This window comes from Protopterus annectens, chromosome 13.part0 (assembly GCF_019279795.1).
Source record: "Protopterus annectens isolate FY-2018-M chromosome 13.part0, PAN1.0, whole genome shotgun sequence".
NCBI lineage: Eukaryota > Metazoa > Chordata > Ceratodontiformes > Protopteridae > Protopterus > Protopterus annectens.
The window spans coordinates 1,362,745,011-1,362,769,133 of NC_056747.1; the positions used below are offsets into that span (position 1 = coordinate 1,362,745,011).

At 39.3% G+C, this 24,123-nt stretch overlaps 1 protein-coding gene across 1 annotated transcript in view; it reads right to left on the minus strand.

Annotated features, from left to right (window-relative positions):
- Nucleotides 1-2,722: 2,722 nt before the first annotated feature.
- LOC122788070 overlaps nucleotides 2,723-24,123 on the minus strand; it is a gene marked incomplete in the record, with an annotated part of 451,975 nt that continues 430,574 nt past the window's right edge. The window contains 1 exon segment of the mRNA XM_044054992.1: nucleotides 2,723-6,047. Within this exon segment, the coding sequence (XP_043910927.1) occupies nucleotides 5,982-6,047 (66 nt within the window).

The following is a 24,123-nucleotide window of genomic DNA, read 5'->3' on the forward strand; positions in this document are numbered from 1 at the left end:
GCCGTCGGCTTGATATATAAATGTTGAGGTCTGAATACACCCTCAGAAGCCCGTGTCTGCTCAGCGGCTCCAGACCCATCCGAGGGAGATACATCCGTCGGTCCAATACCTTGAGTATCTTGCGGCCTGCCGGACACCATATGGGTGTCGGTAGAGGCCTGCGACTCGAAGGTAGCAGGTTATCAGGGGCTGCGAAAGCGCCTCACTGAGTACTGGCAAACCTGCGAGTTGCTTAGAAGCTTAGTCGTCGGTTTTGGATCTCGACTGCCTTTCTGTCCCTTTCTTTGCGTTTTTTATGTACTCCGGTAGTCGGATTGCTATCAGACGACATTTCTGGGTAGTTAAATCTGTTTCCAAAATACTTTGATGCAACAATATACCGACGCTTAATAGTGTGTTGGTTAAATCTAGCACAAAACAGACAGCCAGGCACATTGTAATCAAGGCCCAGGCAAGGAATACAGTATAAATGGAAATCCTTATGAGGTATTTGCTTCCCACAAATACAATTATTAACTTTTTCTGACATTGGTAAAAAGCAAGAAAAAAGTTTCCCCAACGGGGTACTTAGCTTTAGTGAAGACTTCGGTTCTGAAACTCAAACTCGAATATTTCAGTAGCCAGCTGACCGGAACTTGTGAAATGCTTCGGGCACCGTGCAGCAAGAAAGACTAAGGAAAATGGCGTTGGCTGCATGTTTTATACCCCTGACATCATGGAAGAGAAGACAGCAACTGACGCAGGACCCAAGACTTTGGAATTCAGGCCGACTGAGGGCAGATTACTCAAATGTAATGACTGCTTCAGTGAAACACGAAGAACATATAACATCACCCTACTGTTGGCCAAGGTCCCAGCCCCGAAAGAAGTGATGCCTAGCAATCAGTATCCAAATGGGAAACCTCCAAACAATAAACACAGCGGTCATGAGAATCCTGTAGGGGTAGTTTATGACCACACCTCAAACATGTTCTGAAGCCTGAAGTCTTATCCATTTTGGAGTAACAAGAAACAGCACTAAGTAGAAAAATAAATACCAGGAAATATAAAAATTCCATGCAAACTTTAAAAGCACACAAAAATAATGTAACAATTAGCCTAAACGAAAAGCAACAGTTCTAAGTCCTAGGAAAAACTAATTCTAACTACTACCACTGGTAGCACAGAAAAAACAGTAAGATGATGGGTCAGCCCAGACCTCCTGCTGTCAAACCATCACACAGACCTAAAAGTATGAGGTAGAAGATTTTTTCTGAGAGGAGGAAAATCAATTATGAGGAAAATAATATGATCAACACACTTAGCCAAGTCACAAGCACTTATCTGTAAAGGAGCTTCAGAGGAAAGTGTCCAACACTGACTAAGAGCAAATGAGATCTGAGGGGATTTAGGCATGCACAGCATTATGGGAGAGGAGGTAGAGCTTCACATGTGAAGAGCTGAGGCAGACATAAAAGGCGGATCACATGTTAAATATTCTTAGTGCATACTTTTACATTTTTAAGAATTCATAGCATTCCTAATAACTGTATGAGCATATGGCAGTAATTTAATCCAAACACTTCTAAACCAACACGATTTATATTAACATATGTAAACTTCTTTAATTATAACATTTATAAGACAAATCTGTTAACTAGCTAAATGCAAACACCTATGTACTGTCCTTTCTCTTCACAACAATGAAATTAAAACAATATTTTAATAATGTGTTGTGACATAACATACTGGGTATTTTTATTTAAGTGTGGTACAATTAACAGGTTTTGAATAGCTCAGTTTATAGCTTTCTATGATTAATCATATTCAGCACTATTCACTTACAATAAATTTAGAAATGAAAACACTAGCAGATACTATCTTGCATTTGCAGAAAATTATATATACAAAATCACATAATTCATGATTTTTACATATCAATTCAATTCTGATAGTCAAAGATTTGGGGGAGATGGATTACTTACCAAATTATTATTCTTTGTAGCGCAATGGTCAATATCCATATTTATGAAATTGGTTATTTGCTTATTGAATATATCAGCCTAGCTTAACACTTCATATCCGTCCACCAGTTATCCTTTTAATAATGAGATGTACAAGTAGCACCCAGTGCATACCTCAAATAGAAGTGCCCACAGTGTCGTGACATTGCACATACCTGTCTGTTCTGAGCTAATCTGAGCTTTCTTCCAACTTAGCATTTATTTCTCCAGCTCAGTCACATCTCTCAAGAGACAACTCTATTTCTCTTTCATATACAATTTTGCTAATCTGAGCGGGATCACTGACCTTACCAAATGCTTCAACCTGAAAAGGAAGTCTGTACTCATCACAGAAAACTTTCAGGATGGCAAGGAAAAATAGTTTAAAATTTTAGTTTTCTTCATCTGCTCTTCTTTATTGTACCTGTAAATTGTAGTCGATTCTTTAGAATGAAAGCAGTATAATCACGTTCTACAAATACTACCCCCCCCCCATTTTCTCACTACCTGTCTGATAAAAAGTTCCATCAGTAATAGCTTGGGCTTCAGATTCTTGCAGGGACCAAATGTTACCACTGTGCACAACACCTCCTTTGTGAAATCAGTCCACTCTGCCATCTCCAACTCCAAAAGCAGAGTTGAAATAAACAACAAAATATTGATACAAACTTCTATTCTGCGGAACAAGATGGCTTGAAAGTGAATGGGGCAGTTCTGCCAATCATAAAATTCAACTCCAATACAAATCAGAGGATTTCTTTATTTAAATTTTCTATTACTCTGTGTGTTAAAGTACAGAAACAGAACTATGAAAAATACATGAACAATATACAAACATTCATATATACAGGGTTATATATACAATTTATACAAGTACACACATTTACAAAATTTGCGTATTGTTGTCTTACTTTCACCATTGATAACTGAATAAAAAAGATGCAGGTACCATGGTGCACTCTGCACCTGCGTTCACAATGTTTATTAAGCTATCAGATTCTTTATGGAGATTTTCAATTAAAGCAGCATTAAATAGTTCTAATGTTTGACTTTTTTTTCAATGGGTACAGGATTCCATATGGCTGGGTATATTCTAGAAACTGGTCTTTTGCCAGTGTTGGTTTTAAATTTAGGACACACTAGAGCAGAAAAGTCAGTCTGGTCATTCATTAGAGAGTAGGTTTGATCTCTGGTGAATATAATTAGTTTTAGTGGGAACAGTAGCCTAGATTAAAAACGTTGAATAAAAAAGCAGCATAGAGCATGGCTCCTTCAACAGTGGATAGAAGGTGGATAATTGTCAAAGTAGCTACTAGAAGGCTAATGGATGTGCTACAAGTTTTCCTCCACAGTGACATGATGGTCTGGAACTACTGACACATGGACTTCAACCACAGAATAACCAAGGCCAAAATCACAGAGGCTTAAGATAAGCTGAGAAGTCCTGTAAACTGACAGAGTGGAACAGTATCAGGTACCACTCAGGACAGATTAAGGAACTACACTACCGACCAAATTTAGCTCAACTGATGAAAGGTTTCCTGCCAGCCCCAGCTATTCCTCTTACCAGAAGGACCAGAAGAATCAGTGGAAATAAATCATAATGCTTAATGTCAAACTGTTGCCACTCCGAGCACTCCAGATCCCTTGGCTAGATCCAGGAGTCTGTGCGTCATTGTCAAGAACCTGACAGGCAAAAAGGTATCCTTCTTGGCCACATAAGCAAGAATTACTCTCTCACCTTTATCCCTGAAATTTTCAATGAGGCACTGATTTGTTGAGAATGGTGATAAACATTATACAAATCTTTCCTATCAAAGAAATATCTACCACACATCAGCCTTTTCTTGCTGCATTGAGCAGTACAGCAGCACCAGTGGCACAGACCACATTCCTTATGCATTGAGCAGTACAGCAGCACCAGTGGCACAGACCACACTCCTTATACATTGAGCAGTACAGCAGCACCAGTGGCACAGACCACACTCCTTATGCATTGAGCAGTACAGAAGCACCAGTGGCACAGACCACATTCCTTAAGGTATGCTTCCATTAGACTTCAAACATTTCTTTGAAGTTACAGATCTCTTACACATTCCCTGGAGTGGCAATACCTGACAGACCCACCTCAGCCTGGGCCACTGGACCCTGCTGGTTCTGTGGTGTAGACCTTAAAACAGTTAGAAAACATGTGTGTACATGTCCAGCATAAAAACCTTTCACTCAGGTGAGTTAGGACAAAGATCAGAACTGTGAGAGTGGCAAAAATTAACTCAGAGTTCGACAGGTGAGGTCATAGAGTGCTGTCAAATAATGTCCTGAAATGCACTGGGTGAATGCACCAAACAAATTGCAGCTTCCACAGAAAAAATTATTGAAATGGAATGGATGAGGGGATGAACCCAAATGACATCAAAAAAACTTGCTGGACAGAGAGATTTGTCACATAGAGGTTGCTCCACCTTTGGAACAAGCTTCCTGTTCAAGTTTAACAAAGCCCCTCATTGGCTCTACTTACATGCAATTTGGATGATTGGATGGTTAACCGGAAATTCACCCTGGGGGTTCCACTGTGTCCCTCTTGTACAGGAGCAATAACGTGCTAATTTTAGTGTCTGCTTGAATCAGACACGTTTGGGAACACAGGTTGGAACTTGGCTAGGCTTGTAAGGGCTTTGGAGCCATTAGCCTAGTAACCTCCTATGATACTATGAAGACCTAAAAAGGAGAGTTTCTATTGTTAAATGAGCCAAAACCAGCTTGCATATAAAGAGTTTTGCTGGAGATAAGACATACCACTGCCAATGGTCTCCATTTTAACTTACATAAGTCCTAATGTCATGGCATCTGCCAGCATAAAAACAACAACTTACCCAGTCCTGTACTTAGAAATAATCTAAAATATGGCCCACATTCTACTTACCCAGTGACAAAGCTGTGACTGCCAGCTTATTCCAGTCACAAATTAAGACTTTATTTTAAATGCCCTCAAAATTGCTAAAAGAAGCAATGTAACAGATTTCACTTGTCAGAAAAAATTTCAACTCAAGCATTTCTTGATGTACATATTTTAACGATGAAGAAACACACAATAGGTAGATGCATGACATAGTTTCCACCCAAAGATACCCACAGTCATTCCACTCATGGGGACCAGGCATTATCGTTTAACTCATTCCTTCCAAATGAGATCCGTAACTTCCAATGGGCGGAATCCAAGCTTTTTGATAATTAAATTTTGTCCTCATATTTCAAAAGAATGCACATATCTCTGTTGTTATAGGGGTTAATAAAGAAGCATAAATGGCAAACTCTTCAGTACAGACTATTTTTACAGTGGGATTATTCTTTAGGTTCCAGGTCTTAAAGTGGATTTTATAAGTCACAGTAAACACTGAAACTATATCTCAGCAACCACTCGTGGTATATACACACAGTGTCAGCAGTATTTTGTTCATAACAGAGTGCTTTCATGTCAGGCTAAGCGGTTCTATCTGTGCTACTTGGTTGTGAAGATAAGAAAAAGATGAAATGTAGCACAATATAAATGAATACTATATGCACAACAGTTAGTATCTCATTACCTGCACTAGACAGGGGTCCGATATAAATACAGTTGTGTTTGTCATTGTGTAAACGTTGAGAAAATATGTGCAGTATGGTTTTAGAATTAATATAAATGTACACAATATTTGACACCTAGAGGTATAAAAAGGATGTAACTGCAGAAATGCAGTCACTCAGCTGTAATGCGTTAAACACTGCAGGATGACACTACAATGTAAATGAGAAAGTATGACGGCCTGCATCGATTACATTACAATTTAACATACATCTAATAAAAAGCATTTGATATACATCCAACCCAAAGTTTAAGATTACAACAAAAACACATTTGCTCATCATAATAAACAATATTTTTCAGTAGCTGAACATACAAACATAAATACAAACACACTAGCTTGAGCATCAGACGTGTCCAGTCACTAAGCATCTCTATTATACTTCTGAGCAGGCATGGAGACATTCCAACCAATCAGAAAGTGATGGGTTCTCCTGTGGGGGCTAAAAACAAAAATCTATCAGTCAGTGTGTGAGATTTGTGATTATTCAAAAAGTACACACACATCAACAGCAGCTGAAAATGACAAGTCATCATACATGTTATATAGGTGTCGGCAATTATTCAGTATCTTCTAGAAATGTGCAATCCCGCTTCAAATAAGAACACTCCAATCACCCATTATGCATCTTGGGCAGCTTCATCATTGCAACAATCCAATCCTCCTGGGCACAGCTTCTTGCACTTAGATGCTGCTGTTGATAACATTTACACAGTGAGGGGGGGGGGGCATAGCCCTCCCTTTACCACTTCTGCAGCCTGAATGGGACAGAGTAACACCTGTGAAAACAAAGGTCAGACAGATGGTGCCTCTGGATCAAGCATTTCTGGATTAAGTTACTGTAAATACATACACAAGGATCCCCAACATCTGTGAGGAAAGCTCAGTCATCGGGCCTTCATAACAGAACACATACAACGTTTTCATCACTGGATGGTGGTATGTCCCATAGAAGCCAGTGTGTGTGTGTGTGTGTGTGTGTGTGTGTGTGTGTGTGTGTGTGTGTGGGGGGTAGTTACTTAAGTACTCCTCTACAAGCCCAAAGTGGGCTCTGCGGGCAACATCCAAAATATAATGTTACATAAACAAGTGAAATGTTGACCAAATGAATGCACCACAGCTATTCTGCATGGACAGCTCCCTCAAACATGCCATAAAGACAACAAAATACTGGTGTGATAAAACTTAATAGAACTAAAAACGGGCTTACTATCCATCTGCTGGCAGTAATGGATACAATTCTCAATCCAAGCAATCAGTGCTGCTCTCAGATCTGCTCACAACATCTGTTCCTGGGAAAGCCAACAAAGTGGTCAGTCCTGCAAAATACAGTTGTGGACTGGCCGAGTACAAACTTGAAAACCACCTTTAAGCAAGAACTGAGGGTTTGTAAACACAAACCGGATCTTTATGGCATGCTGTAATCAGGTTTTCCAGCCAAGGTGCAGAGTTCTGAAGCCCCTAAAGTGGTAAGAACTAATGGTGTGTGTGTGTGTGTGTGTGTGTGTGTGTGTGTGTGTGGTGGTGGGGTAATAGCAAGAAAGGAAGCATTTAAAGCACTGCACCAGAAACCCGTTTCATAAGAGACATGATCATCAGTTTCAAAACAGAATTCAAAATCATACATGAAAGTTACTAGAAGGATGCAGTGACTAACATTACATAGAATAGTCTAATGAAACCAGTTTCATAAGAGACATGGTCAGTTTCAAAACAGAATTTAAAATCATACATGAAAGTTACTAGAAGGATGCAGTGACTAACATTACATAGAATAGTCTAATGAAACCCGTTTCATAAGAGACATGATCATCAGTTTCAAAACAGAATTCAAAATCATACATGAAAGTTACTAGAAGGATGCAGTGACTAACATTACATAGAATAGTTTAATGAGACAGACCAGATAAATGCAAATAGCTTCATCAGCATGTTTTCATGTTGCTCATTTATTCAGGGTATCGGACCATGTGATATACACAGGTCCCGAGTTCTTAAAGATACGCATGCTTATAAAATGACTATTTTAAGTTCCTTTTCTTGTGTAACACACTGTTCTCAGTGGACCAATTTGAGGCATAGCTCTGGTAATCACAGAAAAAAAAATACAGTCATAAAAAAGAGAAAGCACTATCTAACATGTATGTAGTAGTCATAAATAAGATTTAATCTAATAGGTCTAATTATCAACAAAAAGAGAAATGAATTAGAATGTAAACACACAGTATTTTACAAACAATAAAACAAATAGGTCTGACAATCCTGAGTAGAGGAAAAGGGAGGTGAGGTCATTAAAGGAGGATGAGGGAGGGGCAAGAGTAATTAGATTATGTGGCTCACCTGAACACATTTATTTTAGGCTTATTTAAGGAGATGGGTTTTGAATTGAATTCTAAATTTGGAGTCAGAGGAGACGTCTTTTAGATGAAGAGGGAGAAACTCCATTGTTTAGGTGCTAAAAATCAAAAACGCAGGGTTACTGCAATGTAACTTGGTTTCAGAGAAGGCTGTGAACAAAATATTTGATGCCTAGAATGAGTGAGATTATAGGAGGAGGTTTATGTGGAGAGTTTTTCTGCAAGGGTTGAGTATGAAGACAAGTGAGTCAATTAGGTCTTCCCTTTGCTTTACTGGTAACCACTTGACATTACTGTGTGTATTCTTAAATGGGACAATGTGTGATGAATTGACATTTAATTTGTGACAGTCAGTAGTGGGACCATATTCCTGCAAGAGGCAGCAGCTAAGACAGGGAGGCCATATTCAAGTTTTTCTGAAAGCATTGCCCTGGCCAATGCTAATTTAGCTAGTTCTGAGCAGTACAGTTTCTTAAAGCATTGCCCTGCCAATGCTAATTCAGCTAGTTCTGAGCAGTACGGTGACATTTTCAGTGAATTTTTTTTATTTTCTGGTAGTATATGAATTTAGAGTCTGAAGGTCAAGGTCAAGCCAGACATTCAGCTATTTAAAAATATGGTGAAGGTTTCATTGGGATCTTTTTATTGTCTTTAATATCAAAGGCTGATGGACACCGGTCTTTCTGATGGGTACCAAAAAAGTCTTTTTTGTTGGGGGTTAAATAAAAGTTGATGTTGTAATATTTCGTCTTTCAAAACGAAAGATTCTCACTATGAGGAAATTTCTATAAATATACACAAATGTAATATCACACATTACTGTACTGTTCACAATCTATTTCAGGGTACTGAAAATCTATGCATTTATCACCTTTAGTTTTCTTTTATTGTTTAAAAATTCAAGTATGATTAAACATTCTTTTTGGACTAGCAATTCAATGTCCGATACAGAATGCCAAAACACTTAGTACAATATATAGCAGCAGATTTCAAATGTAATTCAGTATCTTCTCAGCTGCTAATAATGGGTATCTTGCCTTTGTTCTCAACAATTTTCAGTATTTCAAATATTCAGAAGACCCCTTGGTCTGCACTTCTGACATTGAACGAAATGCTACAGAAGTGTTCCCTTCTAATGGTAGAGAACTTCTCAGCTCTCTCTCTAGAGGCTCCTCGACATCTCTCAGCTGGATGCTTCTCAGACAACTTCTGTATTCACTGCATTCTCTAAAGATATTAATTTTGAGCAAATCTGTATGATTTCTTTTCAGAAATTCTCAATTTGTCATCCTTTGGAAGAGACGTTAAACTGAGATCCCATATGCCTGAGTTGGTGTTCGCTCAGTGAATGTAAAACATCCCACAGCAACAATCAAAAATAAGAGTCCTTTATTTAGATACAAAAAACTCTTATTTACAATATATCTATAAATGTGCATATATATATACATATAGATAAATATATATATATATATATATAAAATAAACATTTTTTACAATCGTACTAAATTTCCATCCTACTACTACTGCCACTCCTTTTTCCATAACCACCATCTGATTTTAATGTCACTGCTAAAATCCAGTTACCATTAAACAATTTTATGGATTCTTTCCTTCCATATAACCCACATAACAAAGTAACTTTTTATCCATTAACATATTCTTTACTTCCATTCTTATAACATCCATATTTGCTTATTTTATCCACTTCTTTTATATCTTTGAAAAAATCTTCTTAACATAGTTTTCCACACAACTTTTTTACTATTTTACATTTCAAAAACAGATGTCTGTAATTTCATCTTCTTGGCAATGTAAACATTCTATCATTTTGCTTTTTACATGATATATTTCCTTTTACTAGCAAAGTATCTACCACCAGTCCCTACAAAAAGTTTGACATTCTGCTTTCTAATTATACCATTCGCTTCTAATTTTTAAAGCTTTAATTTTTTTCATCCATTAGATTTTTTCATGTTTTTTCATAGTAATGTTTTATCATTGCATTCTTGTACCATAGTTTTCTTCTATACCATCAATTTTTACTTCCACAAAAATTTATTTTTTTCTTGGTAATATTTTATTTCTTCATTTATACACTCTTGCCCTTTTACTCATTTTTCCATGCTCTAAAATTTATCATACTTATATTTATACAATTTTACAACTAATCTCTCATCTTTTCCATTTATCATACTTAATATTTACACAATTTTATAACTAATCTCTCTCTTCCATTTATCATACTTAATATTTACACAATTTTACAACTAATCTTTCATCTTTTCCATTTATCCACTTTAACACTGTATGATTTTAATGAAGCAGCATATAACACTGGGTTAATTTACCTTAAACCTTCTTCATTTACATACAAAACTCCTATTTTTAATGGGCTTAATCTAGAACCCCATATTAATGAAAAAAATCTGCAATAATTCCTTTTCAAATATTGTTGTCAACATAACCTTGGGCGGCCACGGTGGTGCAGCGGTTAGCGTTGCCGCCTCACAGCAAGAAGTTCTCCGGTTCGATTCTCGGCTGGGGTGCCTTCTGTGCGGAGTCAGCATGTCCTCCCTGTGGTAGCGTGGGTTTCCTCCCACATCCCAAAGACATGCAGTAGGTGAATTGGACACTCTAAATTGGCCCTAGTTGCGAGTGTGTGCATGTGTGTGCCTTCTGTGGAAGGTTGGGCGCCGGGCTGGCAACTTGACACCATAAAACTCCACTGCCAATCATGAGCGGATAGATGATCTGCTGTGGCGTCCCCTAACCGGCAAAAATCCGAAAGAAGAAGTTGTCAGCATAACCTTGCCAAGTATGCTATTTTTCCCATCAGTACTGAATTTATCAAATAAGCCTTTTTCTGAATAATTTATATGTTCTCCATAAAAGACAGGTTTGTTCAATTTCTTTTTTTTCTTCATTGAATTCTACTTAAATTTTTATTCCCAAATTTTATACCAAACATGGAAATTTCATTAATTGTACAGTATATACCCCCTTATCTTTACTACAGCACCTAACACTTTACTTTTCTCTTTATCTAAAGCCATCCCTATCACCTCTAGACACTAGTGGGCAAGTTATTACTTTTATCCAAATTTTGTTTTGTGCAGTTGTCATCTGCATATGTTAATAGAACTGGAATTCTTAACCCTCACCTCTTTCATTTTGTAATTTATTTCACAAACTGTCACATTCATAACTAATAGAGTACACAACTCATTGTACATTTCGGTCTTACACCACTCTTCATATGTACATCTTGGTTTAACCATCCATTTACAAGTATTTTTACTTTATCATTACTATACAATGACATGCATAATTTCCTCTCTCTCATATTGTATTCTTTCATTATTACCCATAAGATTTCATGTCCAATTATATCAAATGCCTTATTAAGGTCTCTGATCATGATTTCCGCTTTGTCTCTTCTATTCATATCACCCACAATTTCTTTATCATTAATAAATTCTTGACAACCATTTCCCTTTATACTATATATATTATCATGCATGATATTTTACTCCAAAACCCAATCATTGTTCAGTATCAGACCACAAACCCCTTCCAGACCGAATCAATTACTGAACCGGAGCCAAACCCTTGCAGTTCCCAATCATGGAGACTGCCCGGACTGGTATACGAGTTTTCCACTTCCCAATTGCAGGGACCAAACTCTAATAAGAGAGATTCTATCCAAAAAGTAGAAGAGTGCTACAAACAAGCAGGAATTAATCACTTCACTTGGAAATGCACCTATTTTCTTGCATAAAAGAACAAAGCCGCTCCAAGCTTTTTTTTTTGAACACCATGACACTCCCTTCATTCTTGATCTTAATACAAACAGTGAATATAACACTGGCATGTTTGCATGCGACAACTGTGTGGCTTGCAATTTATAAAGAAGAGCACTGCTTCTTTGCACATCACAACGTTAGTCACATTTCACAATTTGACCAACGGCAATTATGTTTTGTATACAGGGGTACACATGACTTGCTTTTACTTCTATGTAGGTAAAACTTTGAGAAAATCGTCCAGCCACATAAAGGAGCATTGTACGGCTATGTGTAAAGTTGATGATAAAAACGCATTAGCAAAACATTCATAAATCTGCACAGGGTTTACTGTTAAGTTTTTTGTCTTATAGCAAATTGAGCCTTTTTTGGTGACACTGACACTAGGATGGAGATTCAAGAGCTTAAATTACAATTACAGTTAAATGCTGACACTTACCTGGGACTAGATGAGAATCTGAATATTAAATATATGCTTAGATAGTTGCAATAACCCTTTGATTTAGGGTTTCAACACAAACGGATCTTTTGCTATCTTGTTTTTAGCACAGGGCACCTGTTTTTACTGCAGTGTTATAGTGATAACTTACTCTACTATTGAAGACAGATCTTTATTGCCTTTTACAGTTTACACTTCAAAGTTCAGTTAGATGTTTCTTTCCCCAAAAATACTTCTCAGATGTATGGTACTGGGTGACTATTTAATTATTGCAACTTGTGCTTTATGAAGCATAGCACATTTTTATTTTCTCAGTACGTTTTTCTGAAGTTCTGTATATTTAATGAAGGACAAAAGCACTCAAAAACTGTTTCGACTCATTGACTTGTGTCGGGGGGTAAAGAAGTTTCTTTTTTTGTCTTCTTTAGTCTTTTTGTCAGTTATTTGTATTTTATTTTCCATTTTAGTTTCAAAACTCATTTGCATGATTTACATAAAGATGTTATAATCATTATTCAATACTACTGGTACCAAGTTCTCTTAATTGTCTTCTATCTTCTTTTCTTCATATGAATTTAAGCATTCCACTCTATAATTCTTTATATATAAAACCTTTGTTTAACCATTCAAAAATCTTAAAAAAAAAATATATCTTTTACCAATCCCTTATTGTTTGATAATCGCGTACCTTATTCCATCTGGTCGTACAGCTGAATCGATATTTACTTGTCCTAATACTTAAACTCATTTAAAGAAATCCCCTTTTCCAACTCATGATTCTCTTTTTCTGTTAACTTTACTTTGCATATTTTTCACTACTTCCTTTTTTTCTTTAAACATTTTTGTACATACTGCACTATACTGTTCGTATTTTCCTCGAGTTATTATTTCCCCTTTTACATATTTTATTTCTCATTCACTACTATTGTCTTTTACTAATCTGCTTATGTAACTCAATACTTCTACTCTTTTTCTTGTAAGAAACTTATATGCTTATATAACAATTCTTGTTTTTTTTTTTCTTTCATACATTTCTTTTTCTTTGTTAAATTACTATCATTATGTTCTAATGCTTCCGATGCATTGTTATACATTCTTTTATATTTTCCTCTCTCTACTTTTCTGACATCATACTGCCATTGTATCATCTACCATTCAGGCCATTTTTTTATAAACTGTTCTGATAGTAATATGATCTTTCCATAACTGTATTACTAATCTCCTTCCTTCATCCCATGCTTTTTCATTTATCCTTTTTATTCCTTTGCCTATTTTAATATATTCCCTTGTTTTCCTTTATCTGTAGCCATATAGCAAGATGATCAGAAAATCCTGTTTCAACTACCTCTCCTCCTACGACTAAACCTTCTAAGACTATAATCTGTTTCAGTTCTATACACAGCTCTTTTGTACATTCATGAATTTTTATCCCCACGTTTTAACTTGCCACATCTTGTTCTTATATCATTTCATTCCTTTTGATGCTTGCGTCTTTAATCATTCAAAGTCTCCTGTTATTATACTGTTCATATCTATCATTGCATAGTCTAAAATCTGAATAAATAACCCTTTCTTTTCTTTACAATTAGTATAAGTATATAATGTTATAATACTATATACTCCTTTCCAGTTTATATTTATAATGGTTAATCTTCCCATTTTTCCCAGAGTTGCATCTAATATTGTTACTGTATTTCTACAGAATATGGCAATTCCAGAACATCTCTCATTTCCCAAATTCCAGATAATCTTTCCTCCCCATAGTTTCTATTTGTGCAGTTATCGATTCAATATCTAAGCTACTGAACCCTAACCCAAACGTCTCTACTAACATCTCCAACTTTTCTGAACCTACTCCTAATACTATCTCCTCAAATACCTCCTCCCTCAAACCTGTACCTACTAGCTACATCAAAACTCTACTCTCTAAATTAAAACCATGCTCAGCATCAGCTGACAATATTCCTTCCACTTTTCTTCTACTAGCAGCTGACTCATGCTCTTCCTGTATCCATCCTAATTAATCGCTCTGTCTCTGAATCTAAAGACCCTTCCATCTGGAAACAATGCTACACTCTACTGATACACAAAGGAGGTAACTCCTTTGATATCTCCAACTTCAGACCTATCACTATCCTCTCCCCTCTCTCTAAAGTACTAGAAAAATATATTTATAGACCAGTTATGCAGTATCTAATACAGGAAAATCTGCTTACACCCACTCAACACGGCTTCAGACACAAACATAGCACCACTACAGCTCTATTATCCTTCCTCAACACTGTCTCTATAGCCATGGATGACCATAAACTTATTTCTTGCCTATTCTTGGCCTTTCAAAAGCTTTCAACACTGTCTCACACACTCTTCTGCTGCACAAACTGCATAACCTCAACTTCTCCTCTGATACTGTTGCATGGTTCTCTAACTACCTCACTGACCGATCTAAATCAGTGAGACAGCACTCTGCACTCTCCCCTCCTCTCCCTGTAAAAATGGGTGTACCTCAAGGGTCTATCCTAGGGACTTTAGATTTTAATATCTTTACTAATCATCTCTATACCTCCTGTCCTCAGTCATCCTTAGTGCAATACGCAGATGACTCTACAGTCATCACCACAGCCAACTCTCCCTCTAAGCTCTTCTCAGCTACTCAGGCATCTTTTAACTTAGTTGAAACATGGCTCTCCAACAACCAGCTCATCCTTAACCCTAAAAAAAGCTGTTATTCTTCCTACCTAAAAAGTTCAACAATATTAAACCCTCCTTCTCCATACAGTCCCTTAAATAACACTCCCATTTAGGTAGAATCCACCACTAAGCTCTTAGGCATAACCACCGACGATCAGCTTAAATTTGACTTGCATGTTAATAACTGTATCAAAAAGACTCATTCAAAAAGTACAGTTGTGTACACTTACTATAAATGCAGATGCTAGAATGTATTCACTGTTGCAGTCACCACATTTGGGTTATCGGCCTGCAGGTAGCCCTCACCCGGCCTGAATACCAGAGTCTTGGGATTTCTGCGTCGGATGCTGCCACTTCTTCCATGATGTCAGGTCGTCAGGGGTATAAAACATGCAGCAGATGCCATTACATAAGCTTTTCGTGCCCCACATGTCAGGAGCCCCCATAACAGGAAGCAATTACATGGTGTGGGACACCCCCAGTAAAAAGTAAATACCAATGTTATAAGATATGGCCAAACAAAAGGATAGAAAAAAAGTATAAGAGAAGTCAGGGGACTGGAGGGAGGGTAACCAGGACTGCAACAGTGAATAAATTCAAACATCTACATTTATGTTGAGTGTACACAGCTGTAGTATGTTCTTCGTGTTTCACTGCTGCAGTCATCACATTTGGGTTGATTCCCAAAGCTGAGGATGGGTGGAGGTAGTCAAGGAGCATTAGGGCTAGCAAGCAGGCCCTGTAAGACTGCTGCGGCAAATCCAACTCTGGATTTGGAAAAGATAGTCAAGTGGTAATGCTTGGTGAAGGTGTGTACAGTGCTCCAGGTTGCAGCTTCCAGAATGTCCCTGGTAGGGACTCCGCTGAGAAATGCTGTAGAGGTAGATGTAACCCTACTGGAATGTGTTCTGATTCCCTGGGGGGTAGGTTTCCCATGGTGATTGTAGCAGAAATGGATGCACTGTGCTATCCAATAATAATAGTTTGCTTTGAAATGGCCTTGCCCTCTGCCCCTGTAGCAAAGCTGACTAGCAGCTGGTCAGATTTTCTGAAAGGTTTAGTCTTGTCCAGATAGAACCTAAGCTGCCTGTGCACGTCCAGGGAGTGCAGGATCCTTTCCCCTTTATTCTGAGGATTAAGAAAAAAAGGTTGGTAAGTGAATGGATTGGTTTAAAACCACACTTGATACCACCTTGGGCATAAATGAAGGGTTAGTCCTGAGGGAAACTCTGTCTGCATGGAAGATAATGAAGGGTCCCACGGCCATAAGGGCCTGCAATTCAGACACTCTTCTTGCTGAAGTGATGGCTAGAAGTAAAGCTGTTTTCCAGGAGAGGAATTTTAACTCTGCTGTAGCAGCAGGTTCAAAGGGTGGAAGGGTGGGCTTTTCCAATACAAAGTTAAGGTCCCAGGCTGGAGTGGGAGCTCTCCTGGGGGGTCTTTAATTTTTTGCTCCTCTCTGGAACTGTTTGACCAGAGGATGAGAGAAGAGGGGTGGCTCAGTATTATAATGAGCTGAGATGGCAGAGGCATGAATTTTAATTTAAGAGAAGGATAGGCCTTTATGGAGCATTTCTGTTAAGTAATTTAGTATATGAGGTAAGCTGGGCACAGTTGTGTCCATTCCCTAAGGACTGGCTCCAAGAACAGCATCTTTTCCACTTTTCTGAATAGGATTTCATAATACTAGTCCTCCTTGCCTCAAGGATGACGTCCAGCACCTGTTTACTGAGGGTTGCTGGTGATGGGTTCAGGGGATGAGCCAGGCTGCTGGGTTCAGGGTTTGTAGGTGAGGATGCAAGATCTGGCCCTCCTGCTGGGACAGCAGGGAAGGGGTCTGAGGCAGGTGCCATGGTGGCACTACTGTCAGACTGTGCAGAAGTGGGTAACAGTGCTGGCGTGGCCAGTCTGGTGCAATCAGGATGGTCCTTGGCTTGTCCAGTTTGATCTTTAGTAGAACCTTCGAGAGGAGGGGCAGAGGGGCAAAGGCATAGATTAAGAGGTTTTCCCATGAGAAGGACAGTGCACCCACCTTCCATACTTGGCTGTGGGGATTCCTGTTGCAATATTTGCTCAACTGATAGTTCTGAGGAGAAGCAAAGAGGTCCACCTCTGGGGCCCCCACCTGTGGATAAGAAGCTTGAATGACTTGGGTTCCAGTTTCCACTCGTGTGGGTCCATTAGATTTCTGCTTAAGTCATCTGCCTGGCAGGAATTGAGCTTGCAGGTGCACTTGATTGCTCAAGGCTGTGTTCCACAGAGCCATGGCTAATCTGCAGAGTGGGTAGGAATGGGTTCCCCCCTGCTTGTTTATGTACCACATAACTGTGGTGTTGTCTATCAATAGTTGCCCTGGAAGAATAAGGTATTTGAAGGTTGTGAGAGCATTCTGTACAGCTAACATTTCTTTTTGATTGATATGCTGGTGCATTTACTTTGGGCTCCATTTGCCTTGAATGCATTGTCCTGCCATGTGAGCCCCCCATGCATAGTCTGATGCGTCTGTTAGGGTTTGGCGGCAGGGGGTTGAGTGACAGGGAGTCCCTTGTTGTGGTGGCAGGCCTCTGCCCACCAAAGGAACTCTGCTCTTAGGCAAGGGATAATAGGAATCATTGTTTCCAGGTCCTGAGAATGTTGACACCAGAGACTTTTTAAGTACCACTGAAGTTTCCTCATATGCAGTCTTGCATATGGAATTAGTAGAATTCAAGAGGCCATGAACCCTAGGGCTTGCAGTATTTTTCTTACAGATAGCTGGGTTTTGGTGGCCAGTAGACTGAAGTAGTTTGTCAAATAAATTTGTTTTTTTGGAGTGAGGAATGCCATTTGGGAAGTTGTGTTCAAGCTTGCTCCCAGGAATACAATCTGTTGTTTGGGTACCAGACGTGATTTCTTTTCGTTGATGGTGTACCCAAGTGAAGTTAGAAGTCTCTTTACAAAAGTCAGGTGCTGGAGTAACATGTCCTGAATATCCGCCTGAATCGGGCAATCGTCCAAGTATGGGTAAATTTGAATTTTTCTCTGCAATGGCTGGAGCTAGGCATTTTGTGAATACCCGAGCGCAGTAGATAAGCCAAATGGAAGTGCAGAGAACTGATAGTGCATAGAGCCTGCTCTGAAATGTAGATATTTCCTGCAAGATTCCCTTATGGGGATGTGCAGATGTTGTTGTCTTTCGGCTTTTCCCAGTTAGGGGTTGCCACAGTGGAACTCCGGTCCGCTAATGATTGGCAGTAGATTTTGACGAATGCCGAGGGGCCAGCTCAACGTTCAACCTTCAACGAAGGCATGCCCATTTATGCACGTCTTTCGACCACCCACCTAACTGCGGGGAGGACATGCAGACTCCACACAGAAGCCACTCCCCGCACTCCAGCCGAGAATCGAACAGGAGAACTTCTTGCTGTGAGGCAACAACATTACTGCTGCACCACCACAGATATAAGCTTCTTTTAAGTCTAGGGTGGCTAGCCATGAGTCCTTGGCTAGCATAGGAAGCGGATGTTGGACAGTAAGCAATATGAATCTTGGAACCACCAGGAAGGTGTTGAGAATAGACAGATCTAGGATAAGGCGCCAAGAGTTTTCTTTTCTGGGTATCAGAAACTGTCTGGAGCAGAAACCTTGTCCCCTTTGCTCTGCTGGGACAGGTTGGATAGCCTTGATACTGAGAAGAGAAAATACTTGCTTTTGGGCCTCTGCTCACTGGTTTGGGGGGAGGCCTGGCCATCCGCTTGGGGTTGGCAGTGAGTGGAAGTAGAATCTGTATTCCCTGGGATACAATGTTCAAGATCCATCTGTCCTGGGTAATGTACTCCCAGTTTTTTGCATGCAGGGATAGTTTTCCTCCTAAGGGTGCAAGCACTTGGGCAAGGCTTGGGAGAGTTAAGGATAAGTCATTGTGAAAATGTACCATAGGATGGTGGCTTACTATTCCCCGTTTTAGAGGTGGGAGCACTCCATTGCTTAGATCTGTGCATACCCTGAGTCTGTAGTCTTGGTGTTCTGCTGCCCCTGGTTTGGACTGAGATGGTCTGGGAGGTACTGGAAAGGACCAGTTTTTAGAAGGCCAATGCCTACTGAAACTAGGTGGCTGTACCTGTAGGAAATCTTTAACAGTTTGCATAGATTTAGCTTTTTCCCCATCTTTTTGAGGACTTCTGCTTTAGTGCCAAACAGACGTTCTTGGTTTAAAGGGGCATCTAGTAATTTTGCTTTGACATGGTCTGGCAAGATTTGTTCCTTAAGCCAAGCATGCCTTCTAAGAACAAACCCAGTGACAGCAGCCCTGCAAGACGCTTCTAAGGCAGCAAAACCACATTGCAAAGTATATTTTCCAACTTGATTAGCGGAATGTATTAGCTCTTGTAAATCTTTATGTTCTGCACAATCAGGAATCAACGTTATTTTCTATTTAATTAGCTCCATAATATGTTGCTGATACTTTAACATATGAAAATGGCAATTTAAAGCCCTGATGGCAAGAGTAGCAGAGGTGTATACCTTCTTACCCCATCTGTCTAAAGCCCTAGAATCCCTGTCCGAAGGGGTAGGGTTGTTGGCTGTTGTAGCCTTAATGCCTTTAGGTCCTTGGGAAATGGTCTCTGGATCCACAGCAGGATTCTTAGAGAGGAATTTGTGGGAGTCAGGTACTCTGTAGTACCTGTCAGGTTTCCTGGGAGCTGGAGGCAAAGTATCAGGGGTAAGGCTGGATTTCATGAAAACATCATCTACGATTTTCAGAAAAGGAGGGATAGCTAGAGGCCTGTGCTGAGGAAAGTTTAAACATTCCAAGTCTCTTTTTGGACTGTGGTTAGTCCTGGCACTCCCAGCGAAAATGCTCTCTAAGGATATGCAGGGTTTCACCACAAGAAAAATCTTCTGATGGGGAAGCAGAGGGAATGGAATCCTCTGCATCAAAATCCTCATAGGTAGATAAGGGCACGTTCTGTTAATGAGAAGGGTCAGAGTCATCGGACTCATGATCTGAAGAAACAGAAGGAAAATCAGTTCTTGGTCTTTTTGAGGGGGAAGGCTGGCTTCCCCTAATTAAAGTAATAAGGTCTTCAGCCATTCTAAGCATTTGTTTCTGTGGCATGTGGGCCTGAGAATGCGCTTTGGTCGTCGGTTTCCTAGGCATAATGTGAACTCTGGGCCTGAGAAATTCAGTATCTTTGGTTTGAAACAAAGTGGTCAGTTTAATATGAAAATTGGGAGGCCTGAATACACCCTCAGAAGCCAGTGCCTGTACAGAGGCTCCGGATACATCCAAGGTAGAGACATCCGCAGGTTCCATAGTCGAAGTATCATCAAGCGGCATACCGGACTCGAATGGGACTCAGTAAAGGCCTGCAAATCTGTAGAAGTGGGTATCAGGGGCTGCAAAAGAGCCTCACTGAGTACGGCGGACTGGCAACTAGTTTAACGGATGCGTTGCCGGCAATTTTGGACCTATGCGGTCTGTCTCTGTCTTTATCCTTACGTTTTTTTGGAAAATTGGTAGTCGGATGGCTTATCGAAGCCATTTTGGAATACCGAGAACGAGAGCGAAATAATTTAGTGACAAAAATAGCATGAAGACGAATAGTTTGGGCGTTGAACAAGGCACAAAACCGACGGCGAGAACCATTGTGGTCTGGCCCTAAAAAGGTGACGCAGTAAGAGGCATTTGCTTTCCACAGGCAAGACCATTCATTTTTTCTGACATCGGTTAGACCAAGAAAAAAGGATCCCCAAATGGGGTATGTATCTTGTAGAAGACATCAGGTCTGAAACTCGAAAAACGAAAAGTTCAGGAGGTGGCCAACCGGCACTTCCGAACTGCTGCTGCTTCGGACTCTGTATTGCAAGAAAAGCTGATGTAATGGCGTCGGCTGCATGTTTTATACCCCTGATGACCTGACATTATGGAAGAAGCGACAACATCCAATGTAGAAATCCCAAGACTCTGGTATTCTGGCCGACTGAGGGCTACCTGCAGGCAGATAACTCAAATGTGATGACTGCAACAGTGAAACACGAAGAACATCGAGGGCTCCTTTACATTACAAGAAATTCCTTACCTCTGAAGCAAAGATTACTCTCTCTCTCTCTCACCTAATACCCAGTCTAATGTACAATTCTCAAATCCTCACAAATCTTAACTCAGCACTCCTGACCAACCTTGAACCTACCTACAAGGTTGCTAGATTTGCTGCACAACAAGCCTACAAATCCCATCACTCTCTCAAACACCTAAACTGGCTTGAATTACCCCACCAGCTTCTCTCTCAGCTCCAGATCATCCATTCTGTCCTATATCAGCCTTCTTACTGCCCAGCACTATCCCCTCTCATCTCCCATTATTCTCCCTCCAGACCTCTCCGAAGCTCTAACCAAGACCTACTACAAATCTACAAACCCAAGTCGAAATGTACAGCTATCACCCCACTATTGCCTGGAATAGGCTCCCACTAGAAATTAGGACCCTTCCATAAAAACTGCAGTGGTGCTGGGGTAGTATTGTCGCCTCACAATAAGACGCTGTCCGGTTCGATTCTCAGCTAGAGCGTCTTCTGCGTGGAGACGTGCGTGAATGGGCGTACCTTCGTTGAAAGCTGTGCGTCAGAGCTGGCAAATCAGCAAGTAAAAATCTACTGCCAATCATTAGCGGACCGGAGTTCCACTGTGGCGACCCCTAACTGGGAAAAGCCGAAAGACACAACAACAACAATCCTAAATAATTTAAGACCGCCACCAAAGAACAATAAAAGTCACTGGTCCTGCCACTGCATTCTCCCTCCTTAACACCCCCTGCTTCTCATACCTTAATCTACTTTCTGCCCTTAACTCACTCTTCTCACTAGCTCTCTCAAATCTTCCTTGACTACTCTTTCTACTGTCTTCTAAAAACTATTACGCAAATCACCCCCAGAGAAACAGTCTATTGTAATGGTCTTGCCTTCATGCAACTACATGATAAAACTGGGTTTTTGTAAACACTTACCCCAAAAACTATATTCACCTTAATGACACATTTCTCTTGATACAACTTGAAATAGTTATGCTATACTCCTGATTACTGACACTGCATTGCTACTTAATGCCTTGTAATAATCCTGTAACATTGCTGTTTAATGCTAATTTACAATGAAAATTTTATATGTTGGAGCTTTACTCCCCGGGCCTCCACTGAAAAAGGTCTCTTCAGCTCAGTCGGACAATCCCGGTCAACAAATGTAAAATAAAATAAACAAATTTTGTAATCTTTCTTCACTTGTGAAAAATCTGATGTCCTCTAATATAAGAACAGGCCAGATTCAATAGACACTACACTACATGTACATGATATGTATTCAAGAACACTCATCACACTTTGTGCTTTCTAGTCACTCAAAGACTACATTAAGTGTACATGTAGTCTACACTGTCCGGTAGCCTTTATGAATCTGTCAAGATTTAAAGCTGCAAGAATATCAGTAGGAAAACTAAAATTAGGAGGAAGAAGGTGCGAGTTACGTCCGTGTTGTCTGTTAGTCACGATGGTGTACATTTAGTTTAGGTGTTACTGAATCTCAGGTTACATCTATATCACATGTACTACACCACTCAAAATGTCTATATTCTTCTTACTGTATTCTTCTTACAAGACACACAAACATTTTATTTTTCCCCTTTTCCTTAGATTTGTGGTTTCATACGTTCATAGCTAATTAAGAAGCTAGTTTTCTTAATAAGCCATTCTAAGTCTAGCCAATTTCCCAAAGGTTAGAATCCAATACTGCACCTTATTGTCCGCCAGTCAAACACCTTAACCATTATAACAAGGTCCAATTACTAACTGTAAACATTTTTCTTCTATTTCTACTTCTAAAATTTCTTTTGTTAATTTTCTACTCTTTTTGTCTTTTACCCTACTCGTATTTTCATTTTTTGCAATCCATCCATCCATAAATGTCCAGTTTTGTGACATTTACATTTCAATTCACATTTTTTGCATCCTGTTCAATTTCCCCACAAATATATTTTCTTTTGTCACAGTTGCTTATCAAATGTCCTTTTCCACAAAAAAAAAAATGTTTTGTGTTGTTCCCAGTTTTACGACACACATATCCCCCTCCATTTTTATCGTACCTGGTATGTATGTAGTTTCTATTTTCAACACAATGTCACAATCCCAGCCACCAGCACACAATCCCCTTTTGTCAAACTTTTGCAATGTCCAGTACTTCTTTACATAAAGTTTTCAAATAACCTTTCAAATTCTCTCTTTCTACCTCTGTTTGAAATTGTATAAGAATTTTCTTTGTTTCCTTGTTAAATACTTTTATCACACAGAGTCCATGGATTACATGCTTTCTTTTTTCATATTCTCCGCAAAAATTTTCCATTGAAAAAAACAGTCTCGTATACAATGTTGTAAAATGTCTCTGTTAATAAAAATAAATGCTGTTACCTAACGTGCTTTTACACCCAAATGAACTATTAAATTGCCCCACACTTCATACCTGTCCATTTCTTTTTACTTTCAATCCTTAACACGCACTTCTGTTTTTTCATTTTCTGCCTTTTCTGCTACTCCCCCTTCTGCCTTCTTTTACTTTATCTACAGATGTTTTCTTTTCCATCTCACCACTATCCTTCAGGATAGTCTCTGCATCATCCTTTGTATGTTTTCCATAATGTCCCCTCAGGAAACATGTCCTTCATTTTCTGGCTCACTCTCCAGCACTACTGCTTTAAACAAATTATCCTGCAACCTTCCTGAGCAGAGAGTTAATTATACAGTCATCATTTGCTAACTCATCCCCATCTAACAGTCTTCTTTTAAACAGCTCCTCAAAATCCTGCACACATTCTCTGGTCTTCATATTAGCTTTCTCCTCCATTTCTCTCACCTCTGCCTCCTCCCTTTTTCTCCAGGCTGTGTCTGCATCTAGAACAGAAACAGGAAATGCTCCTGCAAAATGGGTCCCATTTGCAACAGTGATATGTAGGGAAAGATCCTCAATGGCCTGGCCAAATTCCCCCTTGTAGTATAAATACCACCTCTGGTCTCCCCTGAAGAAAAATCACTAAATTAGTGGGCCTAACCCAATCAACAATGGTTAAATAAAATAAATAAAGAAATGAATATTAAGTACCACAACCCTAATTCTACACTTACTCTTGTTCAGGATGAGATTAGTCTGGCTCAGCATGTTCAATAGCTTAATCAGCCTCAACATCATCTTTGCAGGCCTGTCT